The sequence below is a fragment of the Eleutherodactylus coqui genome, chromosome 5 (assembly GCF_035609145.1).
Source record: "Eleutherodactylus coqui strain aEleCoq1 chromosome 5, aEleCoq1.hap1, whole genome shotgun sequence".
NCBI lineage: Eukaryota > Metazoa > Chordata > Amphibia > Anura > Eleutherodactylidae > Eleutherodactylus > Eleutherodactylus coqui.
The window spans coordinates 229,913,140-229,927,728 of NC_089841.1; the positions used below are offsets into that span (position 1 = coordinate 229,913,140).

Here is a 14,589-nt window from a genome sequence, read left to right on the forward strand (position 1 = left end):
ACCACTACCAGACGCCAGTCAATGGCATCCAGGTTTGCCAAGCCATGTGATCGCTACGATAAGTGAATGCATTGTAGGATTATCAAAGTAATCATAGCATCACAGGTTTAAGTCCGCTACGGGGGACAAATGTTAAATAAAAAAAAACAAAAAAAACAAAAACCTCTTTGCTCACTTTTTTTTTTAGAATATAAAAAAAGAATCGTTTGTTTGGTATTGCACATCCGCAATGACCCGTACAATAAATTCAACAAATTTTTTTAGCTTGCACGGCAAATGCTGTAATTTGTTCATTTTGCTCTAAAAAAAAAACAAAAAAAAAAACCACAATTCAAGTATTTAAAAAAGACACATGTGCCTCAAAGTTGTACCAATAAAGACTACAGCTTGTCACGCAAAAAATAAGCCTTCACAGAGCTCGGTCAATGGAAAAAAGGTATAGGAGTTTGAATGCAGTAATGCAAGAAAAATATATATTTTCAAAGAAAAAAAGGCTTTTATTGTGGAAAAGTGGAAAAACCTAGAATAAAAATGTATATAAAATGTTGGTATTGTTGTAATTGTAGCAAATTTGGATGTGCCTGAAAGTGGCGGTGGAGCTTGAAAGAAATGCCATTTTTAGTGAATTTTACAGGCGGGTGTATTCTAAATATACATTAACCCATATCTTCTAGTTTCACCAAGAGGGTTCCTTTGGGTAGGTTTACACCTAGCGGATTTTCCACTGCGTTACATTCAGTGACAAAATCCACAGCATTTCCACAAAAGGCCAAAAATCAGCCGATTTCAGAAGTCATCGCACACCCTCTTACCAAAATTTTTGCACTCAGCACTTACCCAGGCAGCCAATAGTGAGCGCAGCGTCACCGGTCAGGTGATGCGCAAATGACTAGTGGCGCTGCGTTCATGAGAGCCTGCTGAAGGAAGCACAGAAAGTGCAAAGACTCCGAGGGAGCTCGGTTTCTTCCGCAGCTTATTCCGAATCAAAATCCGCACTGATGGTGGCATTTTGCTCCTGTTTTGGATGCAGAAACACTGAGGAATCTGCCGCAGAAACGTGTGTAAACATAGCATTAATGACAAACACTGAAAAGGAGCATTTTGACAACAGACAAGCTGTTTTAAGGACTTTTACATCCACACTGTGCGTTCTCAGTGGTCGAACGGATCAGTCGTATGACTGAAATACGTGGATCCCACCAATATAATGGGCTAGGTTTGGTTTCCATCTAGCATGTTACAGCATGAGATACTGTGCTTCCCTGAAAATAAGACCCTGTCTTATATTGTTCCAAAAAAAGGCGCTAGGTCTTTTTATACTTCCCTAACAGGCTCGATCCAGGTCCCCATCGCTGCTCTCCGAAGCTCTGATGAGCTTCCTGCAGTCCTCGGCCGCTCATACATCACTTCCTGGTTGCGGGATTCATAAATCCTGCCTCCAGGAATAGATGGCTGTGATTGTTTGTTTGACCACTGCTCAGCCAATCAATGCAGCTCTGGATAAACTAATCAACAGCCATTGCATTGTAGAGGTGGGATTTATAAATTGGCTGAGCCGCTGCCAATCACAGCCATCGCATTGATTCATCCAGCACTGCATTGATTGGCTAAGCAGCGGTCAATGAACCAATCTCAGCCATTGCATCCTGGGGGCGAGATTTATGAAACCAGTAACTAGGAAGTGATGATGTACAAGCGGCTGAGGACTGTGGGAACCGCGACGAACCTCAAGAAAGCAGTGGGAGGGACCTGGACCAAGCCTACTACGTAATGTATTTTTTTTTATGTAGTGCAACTAGGGCTTATTTTTGGGGTAGAGCTTATATTTAAAGCCTCCCTAAAAATTAGGCTAGGGCTCATTTCTAGGGTAGGTCTTATTTTCAGGGGGTAGTGATACATTCAATGCTGTGTTTTGTCCTGTATTTCAACTAAGGCTTTGAATAACCGCCGATGCGAACAAGCCTTAAGTTGTACAAAGATAAAAAACTATTGCAAACCACTTTGACTAAATGACCGTAGACAGACTGAATGTCAATACGACAGTACCAGTAAAAGTCACAGAGGGCTAAATGATAATAGGCATACACTAAACACACCCAGCATACTAAACTCTCACTACAAATTATCGGCTAGGGCCTCGTGCCTTACGCTTGCCTTGAAGAATCTGCTGTGCATTTTTGCATAAAATTTCACTTTCTGTAAAAAGAAGATTGTTTATTAGCATTTTAGAAGGAGCAGGGGGACCGTTTCTACACAGCAGCTTGGAAACGAAGATTATAGCGGCTGTAAATTTATTACAAGTCATGAAAACGATTCCAAACCTGCACCTTCAGGGTGGAAATGACTCAGACTGGCTCACTACATTCAACAATCTATTTCTGTACATGCATATTTATGAACAACTCCAGTAGAAAATTGCATTTTCTGGCCCACATATCACCACCTTTGATATGTTCTGAGGCAAGACTGCAGCGTTTGAGAAGAATGTTTTACAGCTTGACAATATAAAAGGGAAAAAAAAAAAAAAAAAGCGTTATTGTCTACTTACCAGTGACTTGGTCAACAAGAATCCGAGATGTAATAATGCGGCCGTACTGAGAAAACAGTTGTTCCAGCTCTTTCTGGGTCATTGTTTTTGGAAGTCCGCTGACGTATAGGTTTGCATCCCTAATAGATGCTGAACTGGGACGGGCGTAGGAAACCTGAAAGCAGAAGAGATAGCCTTTTAGAATACAAAACCTGCAGAAAAAGTTTTATATGCATGTAGTCTCTGATAGAACACGGATCTCTATAAGGGCTCGTTCACTGAACCAAACGGAAATGATAAAAAATACAAAAATATATTTTTTTAAATGGACCTAGTAGACACAGCTGTCAAAAATAAGACCATTTATTCTGGATCAGTTTTGCTCCATTTACACTGTTTTTAACGTAGCCGTTTTTTCTTCCCTTCTTCGTATAGTCATTAAAAAGCAGATCTGCTAAACTAACAAAAACGGAACCAGATGGAAGCGTTTAAGTTTAGTGCCATCCCTTGTTACTCAATATAAAGTTTAAAAACAAAAATAAAAAATAAGTACCTTCTGCTTGCTTTCCGTTGAGTAGAGGGGGAGGGGGGGGGGGGGGGGGGGGGGAGTGCAGCAGTATACTTTTTTTTTTAAGCAGAAAAAAATAGCCCAAAGCAGAAGGGATAGAAGCAAATAGCATAACTGAAGCTCAGAAAATCCGACTGAAATCAATCGACATTATAAACTTCTTCCCGTCCCGTTTTCCTACTCTTAACAGGAAGAAAGGCAAAAACACTGATGCAAATGAGGCCTAAAGGAACTTACCAAATTTACAAGGGCAGCTAATCCCAGTCAAAACTTTGGGAAATTTGGCGGTTGCTGTCGTTTTTTAAGGTTGAGTCCTATTATACGACTCCAACCTGTTTGGTCACTAGTCACTAGTGGCCTTCTTAATCCTAATCTTCCCCTTATTTGTTTGTATTTGTTTTGCTCTTCTTTTAAAGGAATTTAATAAAAGGTATTTTTTAATTTTATTAGTTTGGAAGGTCCTAGCAGTAAATTTCCTAAAGGAACTTACCAGTATATTAAAACATCCAATATATCCCTGTATAACAATGTAACATATTCATTTACACCTAGCAGAATTAAAACCGCAGGTCTCAATGTTACCATCTGCCCTATTTGGTATGGAATGCTCGCACCTTTTTAAACTATCACAAAGGGGCCCGACTGTTGGAGAACCCATCTATGGCCTCATGTCCACCTGCACGAATGGATTCCACTATTGAATCTTCTTTCTTCAGCACAGCGGATGCGTCCAGGAGTCAGCCGATGCACCCGGCGCACGCACACTTTTTTTTTCAAATCTCCTGCTTTCCCTAAATCCGCGGCACGTCCACAGTGACAGCTGCAGGTGTGCCGCTGATCAGACGGCTTCCATTGACTCCATTGGAAGCCGCCCCTAGGGGATATGCAGGAAAATGGAGCACGCTGCAATTTCTTCCAGCGCGTGCGATTCACACACTAGGAGAAAAAAAAAAAATCACATCCTCATGCTTTTAACTGCTTTGTGGATGCTGATGCATCCTTATGGGCGGCTTCATTTGCATATATCCCAAGCGGGTTCCGCAAATCAAATTCACCCGTGGACATTAGGCCTAATGGAAACTAAGTGAACTGAGAGGGCATACATTAGGCTGGCGGTCAGCTGGTCCAATTAGCACAGTTTAGAATATTTTGGTTGCTATACAAAGTTTTTAGTGCTCACCAAGTTAATCTCACTCATACACAGCAAAGTTTAACCTCTTAAAGCGACTCTCCATGTCTGGACAAAGACGGCTGCGCAGCTTCCTCAACTACCTGAGGCACACTGTCCATTCGTATAAGACACTACAGGCTGCCCATGAGAGCAGCACAGGCCAGTCAGAGCAGCATGTAGTGTCATTCCCTATGGTATGTTCACATGTCCGTGCTTCACAGGCGTGAATGAATGACGGGCGAGAGCTGCCTGTGATTGGCTAAGCACCTCAGCCAATCACATTCAGCTCTTTCAGCAGGCGGGGATATCAAGTCCCCGCCTGCTGAAAGATCAGCACCACAGTGCAGGGGACAGCAGGATAAGATATGGCTGAGCCCCGCAGCTGAAGCAAGATGCGTATTTTTTTTTTTTTTTTTTAAACCACTTTTACTTTATTTTTAGGGAAGGGCTTACATTTAAAGCCATTCCCTGAAATCAATTGCCGGCAGCAGAATCCTCTACCGCAGCTGACATGTGTGACAGCTGTGGTAGAGAATTGAAGAATTCCTCTGCTGCATCTGTCACAGATGAGGAAGATGTAGCAGCAGGGAATTCTTTTAACTAGCGGGGATGAAGGAAACATCGGCCGCATGCGGCAGATGTGTTCTTCATTCCAGTGGGGGTTGCGGCAGCGGCAGACAGGTAAGTATTTTATTTATTTATTTTTTTACACTAAAATTTTTCTTTTTCAGGGAAGGGCTTATATGTAAAGCTCTTCCCTGAAAAACAATGCAGAGGTTCCGGCAGACCATTGTTTCCAATTGAGCTGCTGGCAGCAACCGTGGCTCCATTGAAAACAATGCACGGACCTGCATTCACGCGTGTTTTTGCATGTACATGGGTGCGCACCTGTGTACGCACAAAAATACTCTCGTGTGAAGCTACCCTTAGACTACTAATGCATACTAATGTACAGTGTGCATCAGGTATGGCAGAGAAGCCGCATGGCCATGTTCGTATGTCCAGGCCAGGAGGGTCGCTTTGATGCATTAAGATGGCATTCTGTGCCATGGTTCATTTACCCTTTCAGTTGGTTTACAGTCTTTAATGGGTTAAGATAGATTGCCGAAGAAAGTTATCAGTCAATTTAAGCTTTGCCACGTCTGTACTGCAGACATGTGCAGAAACCTTTAAAAATCTGTCAGTTTGGCTACAGAAAAACATTTTTGCAAACCATTAAAGTAAACCAAGTTTTGAACCATAACCAACGGTTACAAGTGCAGCTCCCATTGATTTCATGAGAGCTGCGCCTGTATCCCGGTATAATCTGTTGGCTCAAAAAGATTGTCCAAATTGCAGGCAGCAGTTTTCTGGGAATATTCAGTATAACTTATCTTTTATTTATATCTCTGCACCTTCTAAGCTAAGGAGTCCAATGGGCGGTCCTATCAGTGATTGACAGCTATCTGCATATAAAGTCATTCATAAATAGATGTCAAGGACCGCCCATTGGACTGTTCAGCTTAGTAGGTGCAGAGATATAAATAAATAAAACAAGTCATACTGAATCTTCCCCCCATAAAGCAATATATCAACCTGCTCGGCTCCTCCTGCTCTATAACACACTGCCTGCATGTAAAAGCTGACAGACTCCCTTTAAATGATCAGCGTGTTCACTTGGTTAGGATTTGCGCTAGGAAAGTCCATCGTGGATTTCTGAAAACCCTTAGCTAAAACAGATTTCAGCTGCGGAATGACAAGTGGATCTAAATGTGGACCGGCTCCAATGAAATTCAATGGAACTAATCAGCGGCTCTTCCGTGCAGAATCTGAATACCTAACGCGCTTTGGATCCTGAATTCTATGCTGCATTCAGTTCTGTGCACAGTTCTATTTTTTTCTCAAGCACATTAATGGGGTAGAAAATACCCCAATCCACACGACCTTAGCTCTAATCTTACACCAATTTTAGGAACATAATTCTCCTCATCTCTTACATCACAAGTTTGACCACTCCTCTATAAGTACCCTATTTGAAGGAATTTTTCCATCTGAGACTTTCATAGGATATCCACAGGGTATGACATAAAATTCCCATAGGTACGGGTCCCACACCTATTCTCAAGTTCTAGCCCCATTGCCTCTGGCTAGCTGAATATGGTGGCTCAAGGCGATCAAGACTTATGGGAACAGCTGGGAGTAGCAAAAATAGCTCCCCTAATACTGCAGCTCCCAATTTACATGAAAGCAGAACATTTTGGGGAAAAAAAAATAAAAAATTCATGCTTTTGGTTAGTCTGACTCAAGTATAGCCCGAGACACCAGCCAAAAAATTAAAGTAGTAGACATGCAGAGTTTATGTTACACGTCATGGCTTATGTTACTTTTAGCATCCTCAATACCCCTCCTTAAGGCCGCGCCCAAGCCTGTCCGTGTGCTGTCCGGTATACGGACTGCTCGCCTATTGACATACATTTGCATGTCCTACTATCCATGACATGGAAAAATTTCAGTAGCATAAGCTCTCTCTGATATTATAGGGCTGTATTCTGTTGATTTTTTCATGTCCAACAAGGATTAAAAAACGTTAGCGAGTCGGAAGCCTTACAGACATGCTATAAAGTCTACATGCTGTTTCCAGTCTTTAAATCTGGTACTGTGTGCCCTGAACATTGCACCTAAAGAGTTTGGGGGAAATCCCGCGATTTTACAACAGTTCTGGGTAGCACCTCAAGAGTTTTGAAGAAAACTCTTAAAGGGGTTGTCTCGCGCCAAAATGTTTTGTTTTTTTTGCATAGGCCCCCTGTTCGGCGCAGGACAAACCCAAGGGATGTGTTAAAATAAAAATAAAAAAATTACTTACCCGAATCCCCGCTCTGACTTCTTCCTTCTCCCTTCTCCAAGATGGCCGCCGGGATCTTCACCCACGATGCACAGCGGGTCTTCTCCCATGGTGCTCCGTGGGCTCTGTGCGGTCCATTGCCGATTCCAGCCTCCTGATTGGCTGGAATCGGCACACGTGACAGGGCGGAGCTTCGCGATGACGCGTAGAAGGGGGCGGAGCCAGAACGCCGCTTGTGCCCGGGCCGACCAGAAGGGAGAAGACCCTTCTGCGCAAGCGCGTCTAAAAAAGCAAGACCACCCCGAAGTTAGATGGAGCCAAGGAGACGGGGACGCCAGCAACGGAGTGGGTAAGTGAATAACTTCTGTATAGCTCATATTTAATGCACGATGTATATTACAAAGTGCATTATTATGGCCATACAGAAGTGCTGAACCCCACTTGTTTTCGCGAGACAACCCCTTTAATGCTCGAAGCTCTAGAACCCATATTTACAAAGTTCTCGCTGATTTAGTAATATTTTTGGAAGTTAGCACCGCAGAGATACATTTGTTGATTCTTTTTGCTTAATTCGCTAGAACTATTTTTAAAATTGGGAACTCTAGAACTCTTTGGGGTGCATCCAGACCTTATGAAAACTGCACGGACATTCCATGAGATTTCCACAGCAGTAAGGCAGCTTCAAAACCCGTGCCCCTCGGTGTGGGTTTGAAGCGGCTTGTCGGCCTGTATTCCGCTGCGGGAATCCCTCTTCATAGAGAGGAGTGAACCTGCAGCGGAGGACTGATACAAGTGACATGTCGCGGATTTGAATTCCATGCCACATGTCTGTGTGGCTTTTCCGCAGCGTCCGGATGAGATTTTTGCAAATTTCATCCACTTTGCTGCTTAGACTCGGACTTTAGAATGCATGCGGAATTTCCATGCAGTATGTCCGCTTCATGTGAACCCAGCCTAATAGTATATGCAAAGAAACTGATAATTACATGGTCTACATTTCACAAGCAACAGATTTCCACAAATGAAAACCAGTTACATTCATCTGAATGGGGTTATATTAGCGGGCTGCAATCAGATGGACTGGAAAGTCCTGGAAGAACCTGCTACAAATCTGCCACGTGTAAAGCCATCTTAGGGTGGGTTCATAGGCTGAAGACTTTTTCAGTTGCGGATTTCACAGAAAATCTGCAATTAAATTGGTTTCTACTTCATAGGGTTCCCCCCTCCCCCCTTTTAAAACTTCCCGTGGGTGACCATTACAGGGTGATAGGCTGAACCAGATGAATGCACATCCATCAGCTTTATAAACATTACTATGAGATCTGCATGTATTACGTATACAAAATGAATTTTACTATAAAAAAAACTTTGCGCTACAGAAAATTGAGTCCGTGGATATTTTAATCATCCAAGGGCAGAAGATGCATGTAAAACTAACAAGATAACTAGAGCACCAGACATCAAATACCTGTTTGCCATCACGATATTAGTGTATCTTGACGCCACCAGGAAGTCCTGGTGGAGACAAGACTGACAGCCTGGTGACGCCCCCTGAAGCTCATTGGCTGCAGAGAAGGCTGGGGTGCAGGTTCTGGCTGGTAAGTATAATAATCTTGTCCTCCGTTAATAGTGTTATGCTCCTGCTTTGTCCCTCGGCGCTGTCATCTCTGCTCTTGCTCTCCCCTCCTGGCTCCCACTCTGCTAATAGTGCTGCCCCCCAGCTCCCCTGCTTATAATACTGTACCCTGTGGCCGGCTATCCGCCTGCTAATACTGTTCCCCACAGCACCATCTGCCCTCCCGCCTCCACGGCTGCTAAAAAAGCTGCACACGTCTGCAGTTTGGTCGCCGGCCCTGTAATCCCCTCGTACTGCTGTAACCTGTCTGGCGCTGTTGTCCCCACTGCTGCCCTGTGCTGCCTGCTGCAGATGCTTGTGTCATCGCCCGTTCTACACTGCTCTTCCATTCTCCCTGGTCACAGCAGACATGAAATGTCCTGTCCTGGATCATCTCCGTGGCTCCCCGCCCCTCCCTTCTGTCCTGCACGGTGGCGGAAGAATATCAAGTCTTGCTGCATGCTGTGTATTGCTTATTGCCTGCCGTGGACGGTTCGGGTTAGGGATGATGTACCTTTTAGCCTTCCATTATTCATTGGAAATACTTTGTTTGTAACATTGAATTATTTAAAACTAATTATGTAAGCCTAAAAGGTACATCATCCCTAACACTGTCCACGGCAGGCAACAAACAATGCATACTGTGCTGCCAGGTCCTTTGAGACATCAGCCTATGGGGAGCTAAGGGGGTGTGAGGGGCGTTCCCCCTTTCAAACCCCCTAGCTCCCTGGTGGCGTCAAGATACACTAATACCTGCAATCACTATACACTGTAATTAGAGGAATGTGTTTGGAGGATAAATATTGACATTATTAAAAACAAGAGTTCCAAAAAGTTGTTGAACACCTCGCTGGAAAGGGTCAACTCTTCTGCTGCCAGAATATCTTTGTAACTTTGAGATACACGATTTGAACCTAAATTATAAATAATGTTATGCGGCACGCCCAAGTTTTAAAATAAAACCATTTTATGTACCTGACACTTTATGAAAATGCCACCCAGTGAGTAATTGCACTTTTTAAAAACTTGACAGGTCAGAGTGAAATCGATTCAGATTTGATTAGTGGGGGTCCAGATGCTGAGACTCCAGCCAATCACTGGAATGAAGGGGCTGTAGAAGTCTACGTAAGTGTTTATATTGTGCAGCTAGGCCGGGCTCACACCACTGCGTTTGTATAACTTATTCTGCACACAGGTTCTGCCGTGTTGCCGCTCAAACACAAATTGCATTAAAAACATGTGCAAGAAAAATCTCAGCATGTTCTGTCGTGGCCTGTATTAGGATTATACATGCCAAGATAATAAATGTAGATTGGCGGTGCGCACACATATCCCGCACACTGCCAGAATACGCTCGTGTGAGCCCGCAAGCCTTTGCATGCTTACATTTTTTTTTAAAATCTTTTTCCATTGATTTAGGCCTCATGTCCATGGGCGGATCCGATTCCTTATGCAGAAACCTGCAGCAGAACCGACCCTGCCCGCGGCCCATGCATACCTCACTGGGTGCTCAATGCGGATGTGTGCGAAGTGCCAGCCAGCGCGCCAACGCACATCTACAGTAGTTTTTTTATTTTTTTTAACTCTTGCTTTAAAGGGGTTGTCCCGCGCCGAAACGGGTTTTTTTTTCTTCAACAGCCCCCCCGTTCGGCGCGAGACAAACCCGATGCACTGGTTAAAAAAGAAAACCGGACAGTGCTTACCTGAATCCCCGCGCTCCGGTGACTTCTTACTTACCTGGTGAAGATGGCCGCCGGGATCTTCTCCCTCGGTGGACCGCAGGGCTTCTGTGCGGTCCATTGCCGATTCCAGCCTTCTGATTGGGTGGAATCGGCACGTGATGGGGCGGAGCTACACGGAGCCGCTCTCCGGCACAAGCAGCCCCATTCAGAAAAGAAGAAGACCGGACTGCGCAAGCGCGTCTAATCCGGCGATTAGACGCTGAAAATTAGACGGCACCATGGAGACGAGGACGCCAGCAACGGAACAGGTAAGTGAATAACTTCTTATAACTTCTGTATGGCTCATAATTAATGCACGATGTACATTACAAAGTGCATTAATATGGCCATACATAAGTGTATAACCCCACTTGCTTTCGCGGGACAACCCCTTTAATTCAGCTGTGCATGCCCATGTTTCCCTATGGGCGGCTTGAACTGTGGATCATTCGGGAAAAAAAAAAAAAAGGGGGGAAGCAAACGTACAGGCTTCCGTTTGAGTCTATTCAATTAGGTTTTCAGTTTTTTTGAAAAGAAAAAAAAGCGCAGTCTGCAGCGTCATTTTTTCACTCAAAAAGACAGAAACTTAACAGAATGGAAGCCTTTTCGGGTTTTTTTTGTTTTTGTTTTTTTTAAAAACCCATTGAAATCAATGAGGGGAAAAATAGGCCCATTAAAATTCAGTTTCTCTCCGAAAATGGAGCAGAGATGGAAACCCTGACGCTAGCATGAAAGCAGCCGAGCGATGAAAGCAACTGCTCACTTTCGTAGTGCTGTAGGCCACACGTGTCAAACACAAAGCCCATTGCCTCATTTTATGTGGCCCACCAGCCACGTGCAACAATTTAAGGGCGCTTTCATACCAGCGTAGGAGACTTTTTCGGCCATGTAATGGCCACAGCGCGGCCGAGAATCACGTCAACGAGAGGAAGCTGTAACCAATGCACGGCTGCATCTCCTGTTTGTGCGCCCCCGGACCGGCAAGTATACACCTTGCCTGGGATACCGTCCAGCGGGAAAAAGGGGCCACAGTTTAGCTCTGCTAAACTGCCTCCCCCTTCCCGCGCCGACTCTCAGCAAGGGAAGGGGGCGGGAGCTAGTGAGCTAAGCTCCCGCCCCTTTTCCGCCTCTTGTCGACTGCCAGCAATGGGCAGAGAGGAGGAGGGAAGGGAGTTTAGCAGACACGCCTTCCTTCTCCAGCAGCTCCCATAGGAGCCACCATCGTATTCCGCCTGGCAGATAGTTCCTGAACTATCTTTTCTGGCTGGCGTAAAAATGCTGTATGCGCCATCTTTGCCGGCCGTTTTTACACCATGGGAATACGCCCCTTCTGGACTGATGCATTGTAAACCAATGTATCAGATGGGCAGCATATATTGGACGGCCGTGAAAGTGCAGCCGATATACGCTCGTGTGAATAAAGCCCAACAGGCACTTCACTCTCACAGCCTATAGCTCCGGTCCGGCAGGGGTGCAGAGTCTGATCGCTGACCTCTTCCATGCCGTGTCTGCATGCTGTCCTTTAAGCCGCATGGATGCCAAGCGGAGAGGCCAACGGTTTTAGGCTCAGCAGCAGCTGGGTGAGTGGAATGCCTGTAGGAATGTTGTCAGGCCAGGGGCCAATTACTACAGAGGCTGATGTGGGGGGTCACTATTACTACTGGGTCCACTATGAGGGTTACTCTATATACTAGAGTCACTACTGGGGCCACTATTATGCCTGGGGTCACTGTTACTACTGTTTAACAAAGTTTTAATTATAAAAAAAAAAAAAAAAAAAAGGTGACCACTAGAGATGAGCGAGCACCAAAATGCTCGGGTGCTCGTTACTCGAGTCGAACTTTCAGTGATGCTCGAGAGTTCGTTTCGAGTAACGAACCCCATTGAAGTCAATGGGTGACTCGAGCATTTTTGTATATCGCCGATGCTCGCTAAGGTTTTCATTTGTGAAAATCTGCAAAACACAAGAAAGTGATGGAAACGACACAGAAACGAATAGGGCAGGCGAGGAGCTACATTTTGGGCTGTATCTCAAGTTCCCAGGTCCCACTATTAAGCCACAATAGCGGCAAGAGTGAGACCCCCCCCCCCCCCACTGTCAGCATAACGATCGTTCTCCTCTGCCACAGCTGTAACAGCTGTGGCAGAGAAGAACGATGTTAGCCCATTGAATTCAATGGAGCCGTCAATACAGCCGACTCCATTGAAAGCAATGGGCTGCCGGCGATCGCGGGATGAATTGTCGGAAAGGGGTTAAATATATAAGCCCTTCCCTGCAATTCATCCAGAAATGTGTAAAAATAAAAAATATATATATACACTCACCTGGTGCCGGCAGACGGAGTTCAGCGCGGCAGGCTGCAGTTCTCCTGAACTGCTCTGAACAGCTGTGAGTAGTATTCAGCAGCCGGGGATTTAAAATCCCCGCCTGCTGAATAAGATGCCTCTGATTGGTCACAGCCTGACCAATCAGAGGCCAGCCCTCACTCACACCCATTCATGAATTCATGAATGGGTGAGTGAGGGCTGCCTCTGATTGGCTCAGGGGCAGGAGAGCTGCCCCTGAGCCAATCAGAGGCAGCCCTCACTCACCCATTCATGAATTCATGAATGGGTGTGAGTGAGGGCTGGCCTCTGATTGGTCAGGCTGTGACCAATCAGAGGCATCTTATTCAGCAGGCGGGGATTTTAAATCCCCGGCTGCTGAATACTACTCACAGCTGTTCAGAGCAGTTCAGGAGAACCGCAGCCTGCCGCGCTGAACTCTGTCTGCCGGCACCAGGTGAGTATATATATATTTTTTATTTTTACACATTTCTGGATGAATTGCAGGGAAGGGCTTATATATTTAACCCTTTCCCGACAATTCATCCCGCGATCGCCGGCAGCCCATTGCTTTCAATGGAGTCGGCTGTATTGCGGCTCCATTGAATTCAATGGGTCAACATCGTTCTGCCGGGACAAGGTAAGTATATATATATATTTTTTATTTTTACACATTTCTAGATGAATTGCAGGGAAGGGCTTATATATTTAACCCTTTCCCGACAATTCATCCCGCGTATGCCGGCAGCCCATTGCTTTCAATGGAGTCGGCTGTATTGCTGGCTCCATTGAATTCAATGGTCAGTGCTCGTTTAATCGAGACGAGTATCACGTGGTGCTCGTCTCGAGTAACGAGCATCTCAATACTCGAAAGAGCATCAAGCTCGGACGAGTATGCTCGCTCATCTCTAGTGACCACTTAAAAAAAAAAATTTTTTTTACCATATTTATAATATAAAAAAATCTAAATAGAAGCAAACTTGTTTTTTTAACCATTTCACTACACAGATTTTTTTTAAAGTTTTTCTGTACATTATTTGTTACATTTCATAGCACCATGGAAAAAAATAAAACTCATCCTGCAAAAAACAACCCTTAGACAGCTACGTCGATGGATCAATGATAGGGTTATGATTTTTTAGAAGTGGGGAAGAAAAAAAATGAAAAAAAAAAATCTGCACTCTTAAGGCTGGGCTCACACAGGGCGGAAATCTCGCAGAATGTCCGCAGCAGGATCGCACAGAAATCTGTGAAATTTCCATAGCGGAAGTTTGGCGTGGGATTTATTCTGCTGCGGAAAGCTCTCTCCATAGAGAGAAGCGAGACGGTAACGGAAACTGCTAAAGTGGACATGCCGCGGATTTGAATTCTGCGTCGCATGTCAGTTTCTGCAGTGAACTGTCAGCGGCATGTTCCAAAAAACGCTGCGTGTGAAGCCACCCTTAACGTTAGGCTTTCTTTCCGACGTTCTCGGCAGTGAATGGATTTCCAAAATGAACTATCAGATTGGTAAATCCAATTCTAGAGCCTAGACGTGCATTCACAACCATAGAGTCTATGAGAGTCTAGACTGCTCACTCCGCTCTCATTGGAGAGTCAAGGAGGAACAAAGGCTCAACTCCTCTGCCCCTTCCGTTCTAACTTTCAGCGAGTCAGCACCCCAGGCCCCGCTAATCAATAGTTCTCACATCCCTATAACATGTCAAAAGTTTCATAAAATGATAGGCAGCCTTTAACCCCTTCCCACTCCATGGCGCAAGTTTACATCCTGGCAGCAGGGTACTTCCCGCAACAGGGCGTACACTTACGTCCTGTGGATAGCGCAAAATCAGAAGATAACT

General features: G+C 44.9%; 1 protein-coding gene across 1 annotated transcript in view; it reads right to left on the reverse strand.

The window, feature by feature from the left end:
* ELAVL2 (ELAV like RNA binding protein 2) overlaps positions 1-14,589 on the reverse strand; it is a 98,987-nt gene that overhangs the window by 21,218 nt on the left and 63,180 nt on the right. Inside the window, exon 5 of the mRNA XM_066602012.1 lies at positions 2,549-2,702. Coding sequence (XP_066458109.1) covers positions 2,549-2,702 — 154 coding nt within the window. The remainder of the gene's footprint in view (positions 1-2,548; positions 2,703-14,589) is intronic.